The sequence below is a fragment of the Lontra canadensis genome, unplaced genomic scaffold (genome assembly GCF_010015895.1).
Source record: "Lontra canadensis isolate GAN:19392208 unplaced genomic scaffold, GSC_riverotter_1.0 scaffold30, whole genome shotgun sequence".
Taxonomy (NCBI): Eukaryota; Metazoa; Chordata; class Mammalia; order Carnivora; family Mustelidae; genus Lontra; species Lontra canadensis.
In genome coordinates this window covers 15,076,977-15,099,588 of record NW_022631024.1, presented here as the reverse complement: position 1 = coordinate 15,099,588, position 22,612 = coordinate 15,076,977, and the positions used below count along the sequence as shown (strand labels likewise).

General features: G+C 54.9%; 1 protein-coding gene across 1 annotated transcript; it reads left to right on the top strand.

Moving 5' to 3' along the window:
- Nucleotides 1-9,425: 9,425 nt before the first annotated feature.
- On the top strand, nt 9,426-21,047 carry PTGES (prostaglandin E synthase). The gene is made up of 3 exons (XM_032866064.1): nt 9,426-9,659; nt 13,827-13,909; nt 20,592-21,047. Exons 1-3 carry the CDS (start codon nt 9,531-9,533, stop codon nt 20,839-20,841), a joined length of 462 nt encoding a protein of 153 aa, XP_032721955.1. The 5' UTR covers nt 9,426-9,530; the 3' UTR covers nt 20,842-21,047.
- The last annotated feature ends 1,565 nt before the right edge of the window (nt 21,048-22,612 follow it).

The window sequence follows — 22,612 nt, the reverse complement described above, 5'->3', positions numbered from 1 at the left end:
TACACCTGGGTCTTTGGTTGAGACTGGACTGCAGAGGGTCTCTGTCTCACAACCATGTGGTCCTGGGTTCAATCCCCACCCACCCGCCGTGACATCTTTACTATGGTTGCTTCCTCTCCCACGAAACTCAGGAATCCGCTCTGAAAACCGGAGGTAAGGGACTTAGCCTGAAGTGTTGGCATGAGACCACTCACCAGCTATGTGACTGGGTGGTTACGCAACTACTCCGTATCTCAGTTTTCTCATCTGGGAGGTGGGAAGAATCATATTACCTTTCTCAACCAGATGTTGAAGATTGTTATCATTTCCCAGGAACTTAGAGAAAATTACACAAGTGTTTTCCTTCCTTCTTTCTTTTCTTTAAGTATTTCTCTCTCTCTTTTTAAAAGATTTTATTTATTTATTTGAAAGAGAGGAAAACACAAGCAGGGGGTAGGGGCAGAAGCAAAGGGAGAAGCCCAGGACCCTGGGATCCTGACCTGAGCTGAAAGCAGATGCTTGGCTGAGTGAGCCACCCAGGCGCCCCTCTTTCTTTTGTAAGTCATCTCTACCCAGTGTGCGGCTTGAACCCATAACCCTGAGACAGAGAGTTATATGCTCCACCAACGAGCCAGCCAGGCACCCCTGTACTAGTGTTGCTTTAAAAAAAAACGAACAAACAGGGTGCCTGGGTGGTTCAGTCATTGGGCGTCTGCCTTCGGCTCAGGTCAGGATCCCAGGGTCCTGGGATCGAGCCCTGCATCGGGCTCCCTGCTCAGCGGGAAGCTTGCTTCTCCCTCTCCCACTCCCCCACTGGTGTTTCCTCTCTCACTCTTTCTGTCAAATAAATAAATGAATCTTTTTTTTTTAAGATTTTATTTATTTGACAGATAAAGATCACAAGTAGGCAGAGAGGCAGGCAGAGAGAGAGGAGGAAGCAGGGTCCCTGCTGAGCAGAAAGCCTGATGCGGGGCTTGATCCCAGGACCCTGGAATCATGACCCGAGCCGAAGGCAGAGGCTTTAACCCACTGAGCCACCCAGGCGCCCCTAAATAAATGAATCTTAAAAACAAAAACAAAAAAACCAACAGTACTGCATGATGTCTGGGTCAGGGGAAGCTGCTGTTGTCCCTGTTGTTATATGATAAATACTGTCATCTATTATATCAGATAGAGGTGACGAAAAGTCCTATCAAGCTCTGATGTTATCCTTCCTCTGGCTTTGAATCAGACATGCCTTTCTTACTCAGCTCATGTTGAGCCACCCTGAGCTCAGAATCAGGGCCAGCCCGTGGAGTCACACCGGGTCCCATGTGCTCCATTTAAGGCACCCACGGTCAGCAGCTTGAAACTCTCAATAACTTTTGAACAAGGGGCTTTGCATTTTCATGTCACACGGGGCCCCACAAATTATGTAGCCAGACCTGCTTGGTGTCACAGCCCATCCTGTGCTTGTGGCAATGAGGGCTCTCCAGTAAGGAGGGGTGTCCCCCTCGGATCTGCGCTCGGTCCATGGCACACACGGGGTCCCTCCTAGAGGGACCTTTACAAACGCGGTCATGAGGGGCTGGGAAAACATGGGATCCGAGAATAAGCTGATTGGGATTTTCCCTGGAAGAGGAGATTTAGGGTCGGCTGGGGGTGTTTTCCAATTTCTAAGGGCCGTGGGGAGGAGAAAGGAACATGCGTGTCCCCTGTGACCCCAAAGGACAGATCCAGCTCAGCACCAGGAAGGAGTTCTGCACAAGAGTTGTGCAAGAAGGAAACAGCTGGCTTGACTTCAAAACTTGGCTCTGCCTGGCGGGTGAGGAGCCCAGGCTCTGGCTGCAGAGAGTTTCACCTCTGCCCAGATCTGTGTCCTTGGGTGAAGTCATTCGTAGCCCCGAGCCCATTTCTCCAGGATGCAGGTGAGGACACTAGAGATAAAACAAGGCAGGTTTATACAGAAAGCACCTAAATGTGCCTACCTCTGTGATAGGTGCCTGCTGTTGTCCTTGTTGTTACTGTTTTATTATTATTCATAGTAGTAGTAGTAGTAGTAGTAGTATCGGAAAGTAGTGAGTCCCCCGATTGGCAGGGCTCAAGTTGAGACGGGCCATCACGGAGTTGCAGAGATGTCCCCGGCATCAGAACTAATGGAGGAAGGGCACACTTTGCCTCCTTAACCGTTTCGGCCTCTGGCACATTTGGATGATTTGTTGAAAAACCCATAGTCATAAAGCACTGTCTTTGGGATGAAGGCCCCATGGATAGAGGGTGGCGCTTCTTGTGAAACTGAGGAACTTTGGGGTCTGGGAAGCCGCTGAAGAGTGGGGAGGGTTCCCATCTTTCCTGCATGGGAAAGCCCCTGGTCAGCTGTCCCCTGAGCCACCGCTGGCTGAACCCTGGTCCCGGGAATGCAGAGCTTCCCTCCAGGCCTCCTAGGAAATGGGATCCTGCTGTGTCTGACAGCCGGACACCAGGAATGCCCAGGGGAAAGGCAGCATCAGCATCTGGGGTCGGCAAGGGCACGTGTGTGGGGGTGGGGCTGGATGCTCCCACAGCCTGGGCCTGGGCGGCTCTTGGCGCTCCCCGGCCCCGAGCCTCTGTGGAGAGCCCCCCTGGGAGGCCCGCAGCTTCTCTGGAAATGTCTTGGCAGGGTTTGTGCTTAGACACATTTGTCCTTTTCCTCGTCCCCCGTGCACCTCTTCTGTCAGCTGCGTGCTGTTCCCAAAAAGCATCCAGGAAATGCTCCTGCCTGACCGCAGCTCTGCGCGCCTGGGGGTCGGGGAGCAGCAGCTGGGCTCCGTCAAGGGCCAGCGCGGGGCCAGAGTGTGGAAGAGCCCCGAAGGTGTTTCTCTCCACTGAGCCTGGAGAAGAGGATGGCCCAGGAATTCACAGCATTTCGGGCCCACATTCAGGCGGCCCATCTTTTAACAAATATTTAGGAAGCACGTCTCTGTGCGGACACCCCACCGGGTGCTCGCTGGGCACACAGGGGTGAGGAAGCTAGCCGCCCAGTTTCTCTTTTCTCTTTTTCTTTTCCACATAAAAGTAAGCATTTTAAAGTGTCTGAGTTCCGTGGCACTGCGTCCATTTACACTGCCGTGTGACCATCAGCATCATGTCCAGAACTTTCTCTTCTTCCTGAAAGAAAGCCCCAGCCCCATGGGCCTTAAACGGTCCCTCACGTTCCACCCTCCGCCTACAGCCTGGCAAGCACCGATTCGCATGGATTTGCCCATTCTGGACATTTCTTATAAATAGAATCAAATGCTGTGTGGCCTTTTGTGGCTTGGCTTCTTAGCATCATCCGTGTCCTGGCATGCTTCGTACACCCGTCCTTCTGAGGCAGCAGAACAATGTTCTCCTGGGTGACTCCCCGTCTTTCTTCACCCCTGGGCTTTCCAGCTGAGCAACCTTGCGATTCCTCACTCCTGGGAAGGGAAGAGCTCCCTGGGAGTTTCCTGCCTCCGGGAGGCAGACTGAGAACAGAAGAACCCTACGTTACCCATTAAAGTTTGCTGCCGCGTGCTTACCCCATACAGCCCCCCAGCTAGAACAGCACAGCCTCTGGGTCCACGCACAGTTGCGGGACCCGGGGCCAGTGCAATCACCCACCTGGGCCTCGGGCCTCATACCTCTAAAATGGGTCTAAGAGTCTTATCTCCTTCGGGAGGTTTAAACCCACTAGCATGTGATTAGGCAAGCGTTGGGTATGCGAACACTGACCAGCAATTCTGCGGCCAAATCACCCTGTCCGACTGTGTTCTTAGGCGGGATGTCACCATCCCTGAAGGCCATCTTGGCCAACACAGGAATGGGCTTAGGGGCCAGAGTGGGCTTGAGAGCCCTGGGAAGCAGCCTGGCATGAAACCCCAAATCAGCCCGGCTCGCTGATGGGCAGCTTCTCGTGTTCACCATTTATCCTTGTCAATAAATGTTAGCGGCTGTGTTTCTGCCCTGCCGGATGAACGTTTTTGCGCTGCCAATGTGTAACGTAACTAAATTTAGAATCACATCATCTTTCTAGACCTAACCGACTGGGCACCAGAGGCAGGTTATAGTGTTCTGGTCACAGCCTGCCCGGCAGCCTGTGGCACTCAGACACACATAGGCCTCTTCCCTCGCTCTGTGTCTGTCAGGAGAGGCAGCCAGGCTCCCCCGGGGCATTCCAGGGAGCAGGCATGCAGGAGTCGGGACGCAGAACCCAACTCGGGAGCTTTTTACTTCTCTTGGTCTAGATTCTTGTGGTTATAGAGAAAGGAATTCCTACCAAAGGAGCTTCATTCAAGTCAATACATGACAGTTGGATCTATAGGTCAGGCACGGGACCAACGGCTTGTGGCTTATCAGCAAGCAAAACCAAGACCCTGGCGCTAGGAATCCAGATGTTAGACAGTAAGGATAATAAATAAATTGTATGGTGTGTCATCGAGTGAAATAAGCGATGGAAAGAAAAGACAAAGCAGAGGCAGGGAAGTGGCATCAGAAGGGCCACGAGTGGGGACAGGCTGTGGAATGGATGAAGGTAGTCGAGGGGCTTAGAGGAGCTCATATCAGAACCAAGACTTGAAGGTGAGCGTCGATGGGGAGGGGGCAGGAATTCCAGGCAGAGGCACCAGCCAGCAGGAAGGCCCAGAGAAAGGACAGTGCGTGGTGTGCATGAGGGCCAGCAAGGACAGTGTGGCTAGGCTGACTGAGTGAGCGGAGAAGGAATCCGGAGAGAACCAGATGGAGACCAGATGGGATGGGGCCACGGGCCATTGTCCAAACTCTGGCTTTTACTCTGAGCGAGATGGGAGCCACTGCAGTGTGGAGGCAAGGACAAGCATGATTTGACTGATGTTTTGTTTAAGCAAAGTAGTAAACTCCTAAACTCCCAGGCCCCGGGGTGACTCAGAGGTTGGGGCCTTGGGGCCTTGCTGCAGGCTCCCCGCACCGCGCAGGGAACGGAAACAGTGGCACGTGGTTTCAGGCCACTGCAGTCCCGGCACTGGGCCCTACAGCCAGCGGGGTCTTTCCAGCCAGGGCGTAATAGAAACTCCCAGGGAAGGTCTCTGATTGGCTCTGCTTGGACCAATCCCAGTGGCCCGATGCCAGGGACATTGTGATTGGCTTCCCTGGACCACGTGGCCACCCCATCCCGAGAAGAGGAGCTCTGGGACTGGCCACTCGAGCTGGGGTCCAGTTCCCGAAAAGAAAGTTGCGGATTTCCCGGTAGAAGGTGGGAAGGAGAAGAGGCTGGTGGAGGAGAACAACGGTCCGTCGTTGAGTTGCTCTTCCTGGATTCCTCAGGGGGTCCGGCCTGGGGGGTCGGGGGGGATGTATGCCCCACGGGAAGCCCGCAGTAGTCTCTGTTTGCACCGCACCCCTTCCGCAGACGCAGACGCAGACGCAGGCCGCAGGCCGCGTTGCACAAGCACCGCTTGTCCAGGGTGAAGAGACGTGTCCGAGGCCGCCCTGACGCCTGCCATAGGGATCTGACTTCAGAGGTCGCTGGAGCCACAGTAACTTTATCACAGCCCTTGCCCGGGGACGCCCAGCTGGAGAAAGCCCCAGCAGCAGCCACCGAGGTCAGGAGCCAGTGGCCGAGGTGGGGCCGCTTCCTCCTCTCTCTTAAGCTCCTCTGAAGTCACAGACAATTAAACAGCCCCCAGAGCTGGTCTCTGATCCTCAGGAAATGCCGAGGAGGGTGAGCTGGAAGGAGCCACTTGGCGGCTCTCACGAAGCCGCTCCTCTTGGCTCTGGAATTGTACACTGTGACCAGAGAACTCCTGTGGGGTTTTGGGGTGGGTTTTGGATTATTGTTCTTGTTGTAACACAGTAAAGTCACAAATTCTGAAGGTCCATCATGCCGAATTTTTACGTCTATATTCACCTGCATGACCGTCACCCAGGGGTGATATAAACACATTTCTGACCCCCCGGGAGGCCTCCTCCAGGGCGGCCTCTGGGTTTCTCTCGCCTTCCCTGTCATATTTCCCTAGAGCTTCCTGGCCAGGCCCAGACAAGCACCCCCCATCCCCACCCAGTGTGTTGCACACACCATCTCCAGTAGGGCCCACCCCCTGCAAGGGTAGGGGCACTTCTCTTACAGGCAAAGCTCTGAGAGAAGGATCACCCCCAGCAGCAGCAGCACCAAAACAACAGCGGCAGCTTCCACTGGCTGTGGGAGGCTTTAGGGAAATTCTTGGCCAGAGATCAGAGAAGGGCCTGTCCTCCCTGCCAGGTCCTGGCATAGCTGGTTCATTTCAGCAGACGATGAGGAAAAGATTCCTACCATGAAGTCATGCACGTCACTCGGAAGGGTTTCCCCACAAAGTCCCTCTTATTTTTGGCTCCAGGTAAGGGAGGATAGTAATCCACTCTTTGCCCACACTGGTTTTCCCAGCCTCTGCCTGTGAGGTGTCTGGCCGGTTTCAGGAGAACAAGCAGGACAGAGCACGCTGCCTGTCCAAGGAAGGGTGGGTCCCCACGGTCCCCTCTTAGGCTGCCGTGGTCCACAATTTTGGGAGTGGTGTAGCCCATATTCAAACACACAGGCAGAGATAAAACATAATTTAGGACATCTCATACTTTCGATGACCCGTCCCTGATCCTGACCTCTCATTTATCTTATTGGGCTGGGACAACCCGGGCCGGAGGCCCCAAGTTTCAGAAACATGAGGGTAGGTTTACAAGCACATTTTTTTGTCCAGATAATGGAAGGCTTAGCACATAGCCAATGGATAAGCAATCCTTCCCCACCCCACTCCACACCCCCAACCCACTGCCCCAGCTGCAAGGACAGGAGTTTCCAAAAGCCTCCCTCTTGGCAACACAAACATTATCCCCATTTTGAGGAGGAAACTGAGGCTCCGAGGCTCATACAGAAGAGGGCTTACTCTATGCCTGGTGCTTAATAATTAGACCCGACTCCCTCCAGTTCTTTCAATTGCTGTTCTGAGTGACTTATCAGCGGTGTGACCAAAAGCGTTCAGAGAAGGAACCTGCTTGCCCGAGATCACACAGCGGGCGTCACCAAGGGCTGGCTCTAGGAATCAGCGTCAGCTGAGTCTGGTTCCAGAGCCCCTGGCCAGTGTCTCTAACCAACCCCCCCGCCAGTCCTGGGTCTCTGCTGCTTTAGGACTCACCCAGACTGATACTCCTGTCCCTCCGGGCAGGCCCAAGGGTGGAGAAGACACGGAAGACTGATTTCTCCCTCCCACCCGTCCGCCACCCCAGGGCACCTCCTTGCAAAGCAAGAAGTGCTGGCAAAACAAAAGGGACAAGATTTCATGCCTTTGTAGAGGTCCTGCCCCAAACCCAGGAAAGGGGGTGGGGAGGAGGCACAGCCAGGTGAGGATCCGGAAGCAAGAGAGTCAAAGAATCTGAGAGCACAAACTGGTTATGTTTTTTGTTGAAAAGTTGATGGACCTTTTGGGAAGTTCTGTACATAATAAAACCATGTGCCTGGGAGTCTCCCAGAAAAGGACAGGCATTCTCCGTTTCATTGTGCTCTGCCTTACTGCACTTTGCAGATACTATGGGGTTTTACGGTTTTTTGTTTTATTTTATTTTTTAACAAATTGAAGGTTTGTGGCAACCTTTTGTTGAGCAAGTCTGTCGGCCCCACTTTACCAACAGCGTTTGCTTGCTTTGGCGTCTCTGTGTCACATTTTGGTCATTCTCATGATATTTCAAAACTTTTCATTATTCTCATGTCTGGTATGGTGATCTCAGGTCAGTGAGGATGACTCAGGGAGAGCTAGGATGATGGTTCGCATTTCGTAGCAATAAAATGTTTTTAGGGGTGCCTGGGTGGCTCAGATGGTCAGGCTTCTGCCTTCGGCTGGGATCGTGATCCCCAAGCCCTGGGATCGAGCCCCATGTCAGACTTCCTGCTCAGAGGGGAGTCTGCTTCTCCCTCTCCCTCTGCCTCTCCCCCTCCTTGTGCTCTCTCTGTATCTCTCTCAGATGAATGAATGAATACATAAATAAATCTTAAAAAAAATAAAGCATTTTTTAAGGGCGCCTGTCTGGCTCAGTCGGTTAAGTGTCCGCCTTCGGCTCAGGTCATCGTCCTGGAGTCCTGGGATGGAATCCCAAATCTGGCTCCCTGCTCAGCAGGGAGTCTGGTTCTCCCTCTGTCCCTCGCCCCGCTCTCGTGCTCTCTCTCATTCTCTATCAAATAAATTAATTAAATTCAATATTTAAAAATATTTTTTAAATTAAGGTACATATCCTCTTCTTTAGACACAGCACTCTTGCGCACTTACCAGACGGCGGTACAGTGTAAACCTAACTTCCACCTGGCCTGGGAAGTGAAAAAAATCCACTGGAGCCACTTCGTTGCGACGCTCACTTTCTTGCCGTGGTTGGGAACCGAACCCGCAACATCTCCAAGGCATGCCTGCCCAGAGAGGCTGCAGAACACAACAGAAGGGTGCTCTCTAGCTTCCCGTGCTGGCTGTAACCATTCACCTCACCTTCCAAGGCTTAAAACAAGACCAATTTATTATCTGGGAGTTCTGCGGGCCAGCAGTCCAAAATCAATGTCAGTGGATGAAAAGTCAAGGTACCCCAAGGCTTCTTCCTTCTGGAAGTTTTAGGGGAGAATTTCTTTTCCAGCTTCTAGAGGTCCCCTGCATCCTTTGGGTCCTGGCCCTCCTCCCCTTCGAAGCCAGCAGTATAACATCTCCTCTCCTTTCTGACCTCTATTCCTGTCTTTCTTTTCTCCCTACTGCCTCTGTCTTAGGAGGACCCTTGTGATTGAACTGGATTCACCCAGATAATCTAGGATGATCTCCCCATCTCAAGATTCTTATTTTTTTAAGATTCTATTTATTTATTTGAGAGAGAGAGAGCACGAAGGCGGAGTGAGGGACAGAGGGAGAGGCAGACTCCCTGCTGAGCAGGGAGCCAATGCGGGACTCGAACCTAGGACTCCCGGATCACAACTGGAGCCAAAGGCAGACGCTTCACCCACTGAGCCACCCAGATGCCCCTCAAGATCTTAATTCCGTCTGCAAGTCCCTTTTGTCGGGTATGGTAACATCATCCCAGGTCCTGAGGATCGGGGAGTGGACATCTTTGGGGGGCCAGTATTCAACCTACTACAAAAAAGCAAAGTCACGTCAAGGGAGGTATGGCTGCGGTTCCTATGTCCAGGCTGAGTGGGGACAGATGGCACAGTGCTCATGCCGACCACCCGCCCTGACCTAGGAAATGGGCATAAATCAGCAACATCGACCGCCTGCGGCCAGGCGCCGAGCTTTGTCACACCCCCAGAAGGCGGGCACAGCCATAACCCCCCACTTCAGAGATGAGGAAACAGATTAGAACGCATTTAAAAGTTTGCCGGAGACGAGCATCTGGAGCGCGAGGCTGGACCAGGGACACCTCGCAGCGCCCTTTTCGCTTCGCTTCTCCAGCGTCGGGGTGGGGGAAGCCGCGGGCTTGCCGGGAGTGGGCGGGTGCTGTGAGCGCAGACAGGCCTCCCGGCCGCTCTCTCCCCCTCCTCCGCTGCGGGACCCACAGCCGCACGCCTGCTCTGCCGTCTTCCCCAGCGATCCCGCCGGCCCTCCAGGATGCCTCCCCCTGTCCTGGCGCTGGTGAGTGGCCAGGCGCTCCCAGCTTTCCTGCTCTGCGGCACGCTGCTGGTCATCAAGATGTACGTGGTGGCTGTCATCACGGGCCAAGTGAGACTTCGGAAAAAGGTATGCTGCCTGGGACCCCCGATCCCCACATCCCCACGTGATCCCCACATCCCCACGTGCGCTTCTCACTGCCCTGCTGGAGAGGTGTGCGGCTGGGGAGCTTGGCCGGGGTGTTTCCCCAGCCGGAGTGTGAGGGACGGGGGAGGGGTGCGGGGGCGGGGGGAGCTACCTAGGGACCTCTCCCAGTCCTTTGGGATGGCAGGTCCTGCACCTTCCTGTCCTTTTTTACGAGCATTTACTCACTTTCTGGGCCTCCAGGTGGGTTCTGGCTGTGAGTGCGCCATGTCTACCGGGTCTTAGAGAGAAGCCGGTCCGGGAGGGCGGAGCCTGACAGCGTAAAGCCTCTCTCCGAGCTGGCAGTTTCCCAGCACAGGAGATCTGATATTTGGGTATTTGGGTGGAGTGGGAACTAGCGACAAAGGAGTCCGAGAAACCCTCAAGTGGAAATTCCCAATTCACTGGCAAGGGCGCTTCCAAATCCTCTTACAGCCTCCAGGGGCAAGGGCGCTTCCAAATCCTCTACAGCCTCCAGGGGCCGGGTTTCGGCCAGACTCCACTGGAATTTTCTTTTTTAAAAGATTTTATCTATTTATCTGAGAGAGAGGGAGGGGGAGAGAGAGAGAGAGAGAGAATGACAATGAGAATGAGTGGGGAAGGGGCAGAGGGAGTAGGCGAGGCCCATCCCCCGCTGAGCCAGCCCAGGGTTCTTGGGTCCCAGGACCCTGAGATCACAACCCGAGCCAGTCCCATGCTCAACCAACTGAGCCACCCAGAGGCTCCTCCATTGGAATTTTCAAGGAGGAGTTTCCCCCGCAGGGATCCAAATCCCAGAGCCAGAACAACAATACAGAGGCTGAGGTTTGAGCCCTGGGGGGCCGCTGGGCGGGATGGCCCATTCAGAGATCAACTCCGCTCTCACATTGGACAGCCAGAGCCCGAGAAGTTTCAGGCCAAGCTGGCCTCTGTCCTGTTACTCAGTAGAAGACTCGTTTCCAGAAACTGTGTCCCTTTGTCCCCCTTTGTTCAGTTCCAAGGCAAGGCAAGGCTGGCTCTGGCATTGCGTGGGGGGTGGGTTGGACACCCAGGCGCCGGGATCCTGCTGGGGACTCAGACCCAGCCCCTGCCACAGGTGCAGGCGGGCTGCAGCCAAGCAGCTATGGGGGGAGATGACGTCCGGAGGCACAGGCCCACAGATGGCCCCTGCCTTCCCCCTGCCTAGGTCCATCCTGGATGTTGGAGTTCAGGCACCCCACGGGGACAGCTGCGTTCACCCATTGAGTCCCCAAGTCCCTCCTTAGAGCTGAGAGCTCAATCCCCACCGTGACTCTGGGGGAGGAGGCAGGAATGACATTCACCTTGTTTTCCAGGCCAGGACTCTGGGTTGAGAGACCTTCCCTGTGAAGGCTACAAAGCAGGGTTTGAAGCGGGGGGGGTGGGGGGGGGGGACCTGCTCCACAACCTGCCCCGGGGTGGGGAAGTGGATAGAGTTCTCCACAGCTGGGAATAGGCGCCCAGAGCTTCCTTTTTAATGTAACTTCAGAGAGAGAGAGAGACCACAGGAGCCCTTTCTCCCTGGTGGCTGGGGAGGAGCGGAGGAAGCCAGTTTCCCTCTGGTTTCTGCTTTTGTATTGTCAACCAGGAGAGAGCCAGGGAGTCACACCTTGGAAGGGCTTGGGTGGGGGCCCCCGGGCTCCTCCGCCCACCGGCTTTGGGCCTTGGGAAGTCTGGGAGCTCAGTTTCCTCATCTGTCACCAGGGACGTCAGGGTAGTGCCGGGGGAAGGCGGGGCCTGGCTGTAGGACAGATCAGCAATGTTAGTTCTCATTACTTATTAATAGTTGGGGGTAGAAGCCGCATGCTCCTTCGTGGGAGAGCGTCCAGAGCCCTGCCCCACCCCCCCCACCATGGACCCTGAACTCCAAGAAAGCTCCCTGCGGAATGCTAGGACCCCCATCGAAGGGAACCAGTGCTGAGCCATCCAGATCGGTGATTCCAGGACTGAAGGGCCCTTGGAGAGGAATTCTGGGCACGGGGCTCTGATTCTCATTCACTTCTGGGTTGGGGCAGGGGCAGCCCCAGTGGGGGGTGGGGAGGGACAAAGCAGCACTCAGGGGCCGAGGGCCCCAGGTCTCATGAGTCAGAGACGGCAGGAGTGGCCATCAGACTAGCACGGCAGAAAGCCTGCTGCTGAGATCCAGGCTTGTGGTCAGAGGCGCATGAGAGCGGGGCGTGGGCCTGCCTCTGGTGACTGAAGTGTGAACTTAAGTCTCTGCCGTCCACAGACCATTTAGGTGCCCTCCTGGTGCCGGGCATCGTGCAAAAGCATCGTGCAAAGGCCTCTCCAGTTCTCTCCTTCACTCTCTACATAGGAAATGAGCTCCTGTGGGAGGCCGCAATAAGGCTTGAGATGAGGACCAAACCAGGCCCTGACTTGTGCCTCCTTTAAAGTCCAAATAACCTAACAGAAGGTTTAGGACGGAAAAGTTGAGTAGCACTGAGAAAGGGTCTGTGCTGTGCGTTGTGTGCTCGCCTACGTGACTTCCCACACGCCTGCTAAACAGATGAGACCAATTCGGTTGGGGTCAAAAGTTCGTTGCTGGTCCTTGCTGCCCTAGTACAGCCCATAAATGACCTTCAGGTTTGCTGTATCAATACAGAACAATTGTACTGGCATCAGCCATTTGGCGTCACGAGGTCTGCTTATAGTTAAACGTGAAACTTATTATGGGAACTCGTGGTTGTTTAACTAGACACAGGTGTATTGCTTCTATTATCACTATATATATGGCCTTAGTGCTTTGAATAAACTTAGCGCTGTTGGACATCCTCCTCAGTGCTCCTCCTGCCCCCATCTCTTTGTCTCTTAAGTTCTTTTCACCATCCTCTTACCCTCACGTTCGTGGTCGATTTGTCGCGCAGGTCGAGACAAGCTCCCTTTGATTCAGAGTTCCCAGAGGAGTAGCTGAGGCTCAGGGAAGTTCAGAAATGAGCAGCTAGGGGCGCCTGCGTGGCTCAGTTGGTTGAGCATCTGACTCTTGATTTTTGGCTCAGGACATGATCTTGGGGTCGTGACATTGAGCCCCACCTTGGGTTCCATGCTTGGTGGAGTCTGCTTGGGATTCTCTCTCTCCCCTTCTGCCCATCCCCTCACACCTGCCACACACACACACACACACATGCACACGTGCTTGCTCTCTCTCAAATAATTCTTTAAACGAAATGTGCAGCTAGTCAGTACAGACCTGGGGTTCTCTGCCCTCGACTATCAAACCCTTTCATTTCCCTTAGTTCAAAGTCCAAATTCTTAGCGTGCCTCTAGGACCCCAGCAAGTTCATCTTGGGCCTCTGTGCCTTGTTCTCTATACTCCAGCCACACTGGTTCTCTTTTCTTCAAACATGCCTGTCTTTTTCTGACCCCAGGGACTTTGCACATGCTGTTCTGCATACCTTCAGTGCTATTTCTCCAACCCTGCCTTCATCTGCTTAATATTGTTGCATCCTTCAAAGCTCATTTTTAATGTCCCTGCCTCAGAGAAGCCTTCTGACCCCCAGACTTGGTCAGGTCTCCTGTGAACATTCTCAAGGCCAACTTTGTCTTCTCTTTTTTCTTCCCTTGTTCATAGGCAATTCCCTGACCAGACTGTGATTTCCCAAGAGCAGGGGCAGGAGGGCCTTTGCCTTAGTCTATTCTGGCTGCTGTAACAACATAATTTGGACTGGGGGGGGGCTTGTAAATAACAGATTTATTTCTCACAGTCCTGGAGTCTGGGAAGTCCCAAGACCAAGGTGCCAGCAGATTCTGAGTCTGGTGAGGGCCCACTTCTGGGTTCACAGATAGCCATCTTCTCACTCTGTCCTCGCATGTCGGAAGGGGCAAGGGAGCTTTATGGGGGCGTCTCTTTTAATGGGCACTAATCCCATTCATGAGGGCTCCATCCCAGTAATGGGCACTAATCCCATTCATGAGGGCTCCATCCCAATGACCTCATCACCCCACAGAGACCCCCCCCCCCAACCTCCTAATGCTGTCTCCTTGGAGTGTATCTTTCAATATACGAGTTTGCGGAGCACACAAACATTCAGGCCACAGAAACCCTATTCGCGGCGGGTGCCAGCTCTTGGCACATAGCGGGAGCACCAGCAGTCATTCTCGGCTGATATATTCCAGGCTTTTGCCAACCCTGAGGATGCCCTGAGACACGGAGGTCTCCAGTACTGCCGGAGTGACCAGGACGTGGATCGCTGCCTCAGGCAAGTACTGCTAGACCTCAGCCTGGCCATGGTGTGCCCCCTGCAGGCCCAGCTCTGAACCACAGGACCTGGGGGATACCCAGAGGACCCAGGTCTTCCGCCTTCCTGAGCCCCTCAGACAGTTCTGGATCAAATTTCTAATCAGTTGTGGAAAAGTGACACACGTCCATGACTCAGGATTCCAGAGCTGGAGAGGGCTGCTCAGTGAGGACTCCATCTCTCCGCCCCTTGCCTCTGACCTCCGGGCCCTACCCAGCCCTACCCAGCTCTACTCTCTGATAGCCAACGCCAGTCTCTGCACCTTCCCAGCGCCCCCAAAGGGTCAGCCTTCACCCACTGGTCCATTCACGGGGTTGTTCCCCATCTGCTTCCAGCGGGGTCTAGCCCACGGGCTCAGCGCTGTAGGATTCAGGCAGATCGCCCTTAGCTGTCTGACCCGTTCCCCTCCGATGGGCATTTAGTCTGGTCTCCCGTCTTTCTTGGTTATGAACAGAGGGCGTCCAAACCTGTCCCTTTGCCTTCGCGTGTGTGTGTGAGCCAAACCGCAGGATGCATTAGAGCGGTAAGAAATACTGCCGAGTGGTTCACAAATCCTCTTCCACCGCTGGTGTGGGAAAGGTCTCCCCTCCCCCTGCTGCCTCCAAGCTTCCCCTTGGGAGGGGGACACTGCCAGGGCGATGGGCGAAAATGTCCCCACGTCACGTTTTGTTTTTCCTTTGCATTTCTTTTATTTGAATGAAGTTGAACATATCACTTGGTATGCCTAGCATACCCCAGTCGATCAAAAACAATGTTCCTCCTTATAAAAGTCAGAACTGCTGACCATTACAGACAATTTGAGTCCTGTTGCAAACCCCCAGAGGGAAAAAGGGAGACCGGTCCCAATTCTAATCCCTGCTGACATCTAACACTATTTTCACCCAGATTCTCTTTGTCAATGTTTTTCATAAAATTAGGTATGCATCGTTTACCCAATTTGGGGTTGTGATTTTTTTTCAGTTAATATTATTTGGTGAGCATTTTCTAGGTCAGTAAATGTTACTCAAGAAATGGTTCTTTAGGGGACGCCTGGGTGGCTCAGTTGGTTGGACAACTGCCTTCGGCTCAGGTCATGATCCTGGCGTCCCGGGATCGAGTCCCGCATCGGGCTTCCAGCTCCACGGGGAGTCTGCTTCTCTCTCTGACCTTCTCCTTGCTCATGCTCTCTCTCACTGTCTCTCTCTCAAATAAATAAATAAAATCTTAAAAAAAAAAAAAAAAGAAATGGTTCTTTAGAAACAGATGCACAAAAATCCCATCGGAGGAGGCTCGATGTTAATTTCATGTCGCCCATCCGAATGGTCTATTTTTGGCAGTTGACTCTAGTTCACACCGGCGGGCTGAAGAGTGAGGAGGCAGCATTTCCAGGGGAGAGGGACTGTCTGTGGAGCTGGGGGGAGTCGTGGGAGGATGCACAGCTGCACAAGAGGGAGACAGGAGACAAACATCACACACTTCTCAGTGCATTCCCCTGCATCATGGGCAGAGATGGGTGGGACTCTGTGGTATGAATAATAGAGATTCTTCTATTGAAGGAGAGTGGTTTTTTTTTTTCTCTTTTAGTTGTCTTAGCCATTGAAAATAATTACATACTTGTGGTTTTAAAAAATTACAGAAATGTGTAAAGTAAATGGAGGAAGTAAAATTCTTTATCGTTCCACCCTTTTTTTTTTAAGATTTTTTTTTTTAGAGAGGGACAGAGGGCAGGCAGGGGTAGGGCAGAGGGAGAAGGAGAAGCTGACTTCCTACTGAGCAGGGAACCCCATACGGGGTTTGATCCCAGGATCCTGAGATCATGACCTGAGCCAAAGGCAGATGTGCAATCGACTGAGCCATCCAGGCGCCCCTGTTCCACCCTTTCCAATGTAACTACAGTGTCTAGTACTTCCTGTGAGGTCCATCCGTCCGTCCATCTGACAGGTAATGAGCACTTACTGTGTGCAAGGCGCTGCTTGTACATTAGCGGACTAAAGCCTTACCCATGCACAAATCTATCCTGGTGACCCGTACCCCAGCCTCCCCCTGGTGGGCTTGACTCTCCGGGGCAGAGGAGAAGGACCCGAGTGTCCTTGAGGCAGCAGGCTGCTGCGACAGTGGGTAGCCCCAGCCGGTTCTTGGCTGCCACGGAGGGGGTGTGCCCAGCTTCTCACAGGATTCCGGGATTCTATGTAGCAGAGCTTACTTGTGACATTGGAGTGGTTACATGAGCTTCCAAACACTTGGTTTCTTTCAGTGGCTGTAACCAAGCCAGGGAGAGACCACAGACCCACGGGGGCGGGGGGGGGGGGTTGAGATGTTTCCATCTACGTGATACAATTTTTTCTTCTGATCAAAGTGTCCCACTGTCTACAGTCTTGATGCTCAAAGGGCTGGAATTCAATTCACTTTTTGAGAAGGTCTTACCAAATAATGTTTTATATCCACTTGGCAAGAGTTTATCGGGAGGGGAAACTGCCACGTGACGGTATTTATTGGGCACTAAGCATGCCAGACCTGGGGGTTCCTGGTCCCCTGGGGCTCCTCCTCCCCTTCCCCCCTGACGTCACATAACATCGCAGCGCCTCAGGGGTGCACAGCTCCGAACGGTCACGCATCTCATTACCCAATACCGGAGAACTGGCTGGAACCTGAGGCCACAAGCCCTGGAAGTGGGACTTGGTTAAATATTAGACCAGAGTTCACGGTGAGGATCACCCTTCCGCACAAATAAGAAAGCCCTCAGGTCTTGGTTCTTGGAGGATAAATCTTCCTCTCAGGTTAGTAGCCGGCCAGAGTGGATTCTTGAGCTCAGCTCTGGGAGAAGTCAGGAACCAGGTTTCCGGGCAAACCAAACCTTCTTCCGCGATACCTATCCGAGTCTCCTAGTGATGCGTATTCAGGCCACATCCCGAGTCTGCGCTCAAAACTGCAGCAAGGAAGTATCTGAGTGGCCCCAAAGAAGGAAGACACACACTTGACCCACGCTTTGCTATGTTTCTGACTACTGGTGGGGTGCAGCCCAGATCCCACTGAAGCAGTTTGTCGGGAGACGGGTCCCCAAGTTGCAGTCTGGAAGTCCCGTAGATGTCATCCAACACATTCATTTTGCATCTTTTTTTAAAAAAAATATTTATTTGTCAGAGAGCGAGAGCGTGCACAAGCAGGCAGAGTGGCAGGCAGAGGCAGAGAGAGAAGCAGGCTCCCTGCCAAGCAAGGAGCCTGATGTGGGACTTGATCCCAGGACCCTGGGATCACGACCTGAGCTGAAGGCAGCGGCTTACCCCATTGAGCCACCCAGGTGTCCCTCATTTCACACCTTGTGGACAGTGCCCCAAGGCCCAGGAGCAGGTCAATGGCAGACAGAACCACAGGCTCCAGCCCCGGGGGGTGGCGGGATGGCTGGCAAAACCGAGACGGTAAGATGAGCATTACCAGTCGTGTCCAAGACGAGGCTGGTGATGGCAGTGAGGGTGTCAAGGAAGATGGCAGGTGAATCAGAGACACAGCCCCTTGGGGACAGCAGTATTCCAAGCACTTTGTAGATGCCAACCCCCAGGGCCCCAAGCCGCCTCCCCAGGAGGGTGCTGTTGAGTCTGGTGGCTGAGCTGGTTTCCCAGGCCCTCTGAGCCCGGGCTCTGCAGGGACGAGAGTTTACTTCACTTTATTACCTGCCTTTGAGATGGAGCAACCGTGGACCTGAATTCACGGACACGGCCCTTGTGGGTGGCAGGGAGAGCCAGGGAAGAGGACGGACTGCAGCTGTCCCTGCCAGCCGGGGTCTCCCTCTCCCCACCGGCCACCTGCACCCGTGCCGCTGGTGGCTGCAATGTCCGGGGAGGGGGTGGGGCAGCCTGGAGCCGCCAGAAGTCCCGGCAAGCCCAGTCTCGCAGTGGGGATTGGCTTTGGGTGACTTTTATTTGAAAAAGCAGTTATTATTGGAATGACACGTTTTGCCCAAGCATCTCTCTGGTACGTGACTCCTTCCATGTCTGTCAGAACATATCCGGGCCCGAGGGAGGGGAAGGAGTTCTCTTGCCTCACCTTCGATTTCCCCACAGCTCCCTGCCTTTGGCCCCACTGGTGGCTTCGCGGGGGGTGGGGGCCCCCCACTGTGGTTTGGGACCTACCCAAGGGAGGAGGGACGACAGCTGGGCCAGCGCTGGGCACTGGGAGTCAGAGCCTCACAGCTTCCCTAGTCCAGCCACCTTTCCCCACTCGCTGGTGACCGTGGAACCCTCTGTCCCGTACCCCCCAAGCTGGAGCTAGGAGGTGGGCTCAGCCCCACTGTTTGGTTTTCTGGGGGGACTGCGCCTCCCCGCACAGAGCAGGGTCCCCCACCTGCCATGAACCTTGCTCATCCTACCCTCCTCTCCATCTGCTCCATGGGGTTTGGTGATGACTCTGTGAACAGCCTTCCAAAAACTGACTCACTGGTCAGTTTTTTTATTTTAAAGAAAAGCATCTAAATGAATGGGATTCATCTGGTAGTGAGACTTTCCCTGAAACTTTGTGTGACAAAAATATTCATCCAGGTGGGTCCCCAGTGGTAAGCAGACCACATTCTGGGACACACAAACTCCATTTTTTTTTTTAAGGTTTTATTCATTTATTTATTTGACAGGCAGAGATCACAAGCAGGCAGAGAGGCAGGCAGAGAGAGGGGGAAGCAGGCTCCCTGCTGAGCAGAGAGCCCGATGCGGGGCTCCATCCCAGGACCCTGAGACCATGACCTGAGCCGAAAGCAGAGGCTTTAACCCACTGAGCCACCCAAGCACCCCACAAACTCCATTTAAAGTAGGTTTTCCAAGGGTGTCCCTCCAACCATGTTTGGGGGAATGTTGGGATACCAAGCCCCATTCCCATAGGGTAGAGTGGTTTTAGAGGAAACCCCGCAGTATCCTCCCTCATTTGTACCTCACAAGTAAGCTGAGTTATTTGCTTGTTCAGGGAGTGGGACCCCCCCAAGCCCAGTCTCCTCCTCTTGTCCCTTCCCAGGCCTCCCGCTCTTGAGCACGGGGGAGCAGCGGCCTTCCCCCCAGCCCGGGGAGACCTGCCTGGTGCAGACTTGCTTTCCAGGCCCCCATGGTGGAGATTCAGAAAAGAAGGGCTCGTGTTGGCTCCAAAATGTGGGGACAGACGCTAACTGCCGTGTCCTGAGTTTGGCCTAAGGAAGATCCAGGCTCCCCCGGGTTCACGGAAGCTTGTGTCCACTCTGACTGAACCCCCAGCTCCAGAGCCCAGCCCACCAGACCCCTCTCCTGCTCCCATCCTGCCTTGCTCCCTCTTATGCCACCACGCTCTGGACACTTGGGTCACTTAACTGTGTCTCAGACACCCTACGCTCATCCCCACCTTTGCACTTGCCAGTTTCCCTCCCTGGAAATTTCTTCCGCTGCAGGGGCAGCCTGTGGATGACCCCTTATCCTTCAGGCTTTGGTGCAAATGTCTCCTCCCTGGTCTCTGCCCCAGTCACAAGGCTGAGACCCCTCTGGCACGGGGCTGCCAGTGAAGGCCTCCTTCGCTGCCCTGCGTAGCCCACCCCATTCCCTACGCCCCAGGTCAGCCCTTGCAAGTGGGAGGGAAGCGGAGGACAGTGTGGCTGGGCTCTGCACGCAGGAGCTGCTGGGCCCGGGCCTGGCCTCCTGGCACAGCCTCGGTGAGCAGCCTTCCAGCTGGAAGAGCCTGAAGAAGGGGCTTTGGTCCCAACAGAGTCCTCATGCCTCCACATGTGTGGCCTGGCCTTGGGGGAGGTCACAGCCCTGGTGCCGGGATCTTGTTTATCCTTCGAACAGGCCATCCGTCTCTGGCTCAGTCTCTAATTTACTGGACTTGACCTTCCCACCTCGCCCCAAGGAAGCTGCCCATTAGCAGGAGTCATGGAAAATGTGAACCAACTCTTAGCAGAAGCAGAAGCTGAGTTTTCTTTCTTGGTCATTTATTTATGGCCGGGGTTATACACAGCCCTTCCACTACCCCCGACCCCGCACTGCCGCACAGACTCACACACTTGATCGTTTTAAACAAAACACAGCGAGGAGGAAGCAGGAGAGCATGGATGAAAGGAAGAGCTTCACCGGTGCCCAGCGATTGGTCGGCTCCAGAGAGCGCCTACAGCTCTGTTATCATGATCCTTGAGAGAGGAAGGAGGGTTTGCTGGGGTTTAGGGGAGACTAAGACAGGCAGGCAAGGGTTCCAGACACATGCTCTTAGGCTCAAACCCATGCCACTCAGGAGGGCCCAGGCACCTGCACACAGAAGGGGGGTTCCCTCAGAGAAGCCTGCCCTGGTGGTAAAGGGCATGGGTTCGAGTCTGACCTAAGCTCTGACCGCCCCAGCTCTCAACCCCTGGGAGCCCCACTTTTCCCACCTGGTGTCCAAGGCCAGAGGGGGAGAGGGTGGGGCACGTGGCCAGGGCCCTGTCCTGGGGAGCCCTAGGGCTTGTCACGAAAACCCCAGCCTGCAGCCTGTGGTGGCTACTGGCCCCGAGTGGGGTCCCCTCTCCTCAGCCGCTGTCTCTCCTGCCTCTGTGGTGTCTCTTCGTCCTGGCCGTGAACGGACTTGAGTCTTGCATCCTGAGACGATCCCCCACTGGTGGGGGAGGGGGCCTTCCAGGGCAGGGAGCCCCGGCAGACCCCTGGCTGACTGCCTCTCCTTGCCTTCCCAGAGCCCACCGGAATGACATGGAGACCATCTACCCCTTCCTGTTCCTGGGCTTCGTCTACTCCGTCCTGGGGCCTGACCCCTTCATCGCCCACATGCACTTCCTCGTCTTCTTTCTGGGCCGCGTGGTGCACACTGTGGCCTACCTGGGGAAGCTGCGGGCGCCCACCCGCTCCCTGGCCTACACCGTGGCCCAGCTGCCCTGCGCCTCCATGGCCCTGCAGATCATCTGGGAAGCAGCCCGCCACCTGTGACCTGCAGCCGATGCCTCCTCGGCCACCAGAAAGCTGGCCCCGAGCCGCAGTGACTGTACCTGGGGGACTGGGTGTCTCTTCGAGATTGCGCTAGGCCCCGGGGACCTGGCTTCTTGGCGACCCGCTGAACCTGGGATGCTGGGCACCGTGGGCCTGGGTGTGTTTGCAGAAGTGTGTGCACGTACGTGTGTGTGCACGTGTGCCTCTTGGATTTCGTGGGGGGGGGGGAGTAGCTGATTGGACCATGTGGAGATGTCAAGATGGATAGAAACTCCATCATACTCTAATACCAGAGCATTAAAAACCACGTTTCATCTTTGTCGCTAAGAGTGACCAGAGACTCAGCCCAGGTTTCTAAACTAAAGGACCCGCCAGATCCAGGCCTATAATAAAGGCAGATTTCTTAGATTCACCCCAAAGACCCCGGTTCTGCTTGTTCCAGGGGGGAGGGGGTACTGGACATCTGGGTCTTTAAAAAGCTCCCCTGTGTCCCAGTGATGGCCAGGCCTGGGAGGCCCTGCCTGTTCCCTCTAGAAGCAGGGCCCAGGGTAGGGTGTGGTTTTGCAATGGCTTTTAGGGTGGGAGTTTAGTGAGGTGGGGGAGGGCTTATGTTCCTTTGTGTCCGGTCCACACGGCCTGCGCTGCGTCCCCATTGCTTTAGTGAATTGGGCTCTCCTAAGTGCAGGTGCCCATAGGAGGCGCCCCAGGACAATTCGCTTTTCCTAACGGCTGTCAAGCAAGAACAATGGGGCTTAAAGGACCAACCGCTAAAAGGAACCTTCTGGCTCCCTCAGTATCTGCAAGGTTTGAAAACCACAAATGGGCATCCGCGTGTGTGTCTCCTAGACTCCCGTTCTGAGATCGGTGTGGTTTTCAGTCATTAAATGCAGTGTCTGTCCGGCTCGGCCACCACCTTGTGACATCTTGGCTGCCTGTTCCTGGGGTCCACCCCGCCGCCCCAGGTTGGCCATTTTCGCTGGATCGTTTTATTAGAGTGGGTCAGTTTCTGAAACCCTCACTCTGACCACCGTCCCCGGCGGCCTCCTTTTCCCAACTGCCGCCCCTTCTCCCCAGGATCTGGGGAAGCCCCTGGGCACGTCTCCCTCTCAGCCGCCAGCAGCCCCTGAACTTCTGCCCTACGGGACTGATGGGCCTGTTGGGTGGGGGCCTCATGGGGCCCAAGGGGACCCCGGGCCTCACTAGCGATCCCCAGCTCTCCCTGCCCCCCGCGCTCCGCGCGCAGAGCTGGGGTGGATAACACTGCCCCCTGGTGGCGAGATGAGCGTCTAGTCTCAGGCGGCCGCGCGCGCTTGGAGCGGGATGGAGAGGCTCGGCTCGCTTGCTAAGCCTTGGTCGGGGGCGGTACCGAGCGTCTTTTTTCACTTGATCCTTAAACAGATCCAAGCAGGGAGGCTTTACTGGTTTTTGAAGAGGGACGTACAGCACAGGGAGGAGGAGTCGCTTACCCAGCGTTCCTGAGCCGGGATACGGTTAAGGCCAGAGACCCAGTATGTGTTTTTATACTGTAGTGTTTTCCCTCCCTGAGAAGGAGGGGATGGGGGGACACCGTGCTCAGCGCTGGGCTGGGTGGGGAGGGCATCCGACACCCACGGGAACCTTGTAAACTGGGGACCTGCGTGAAGCGGGTGGTCCCGCGGAGCCCCCGTGCCGTGTCCCAACATTCACCCACCTCTGTGGGATCCTCTTGGCTGTGGTGTGGCCGCGGGGGCGGAAACAGTGTGGGGGGACACAGGGACAGCAGTGACAACCC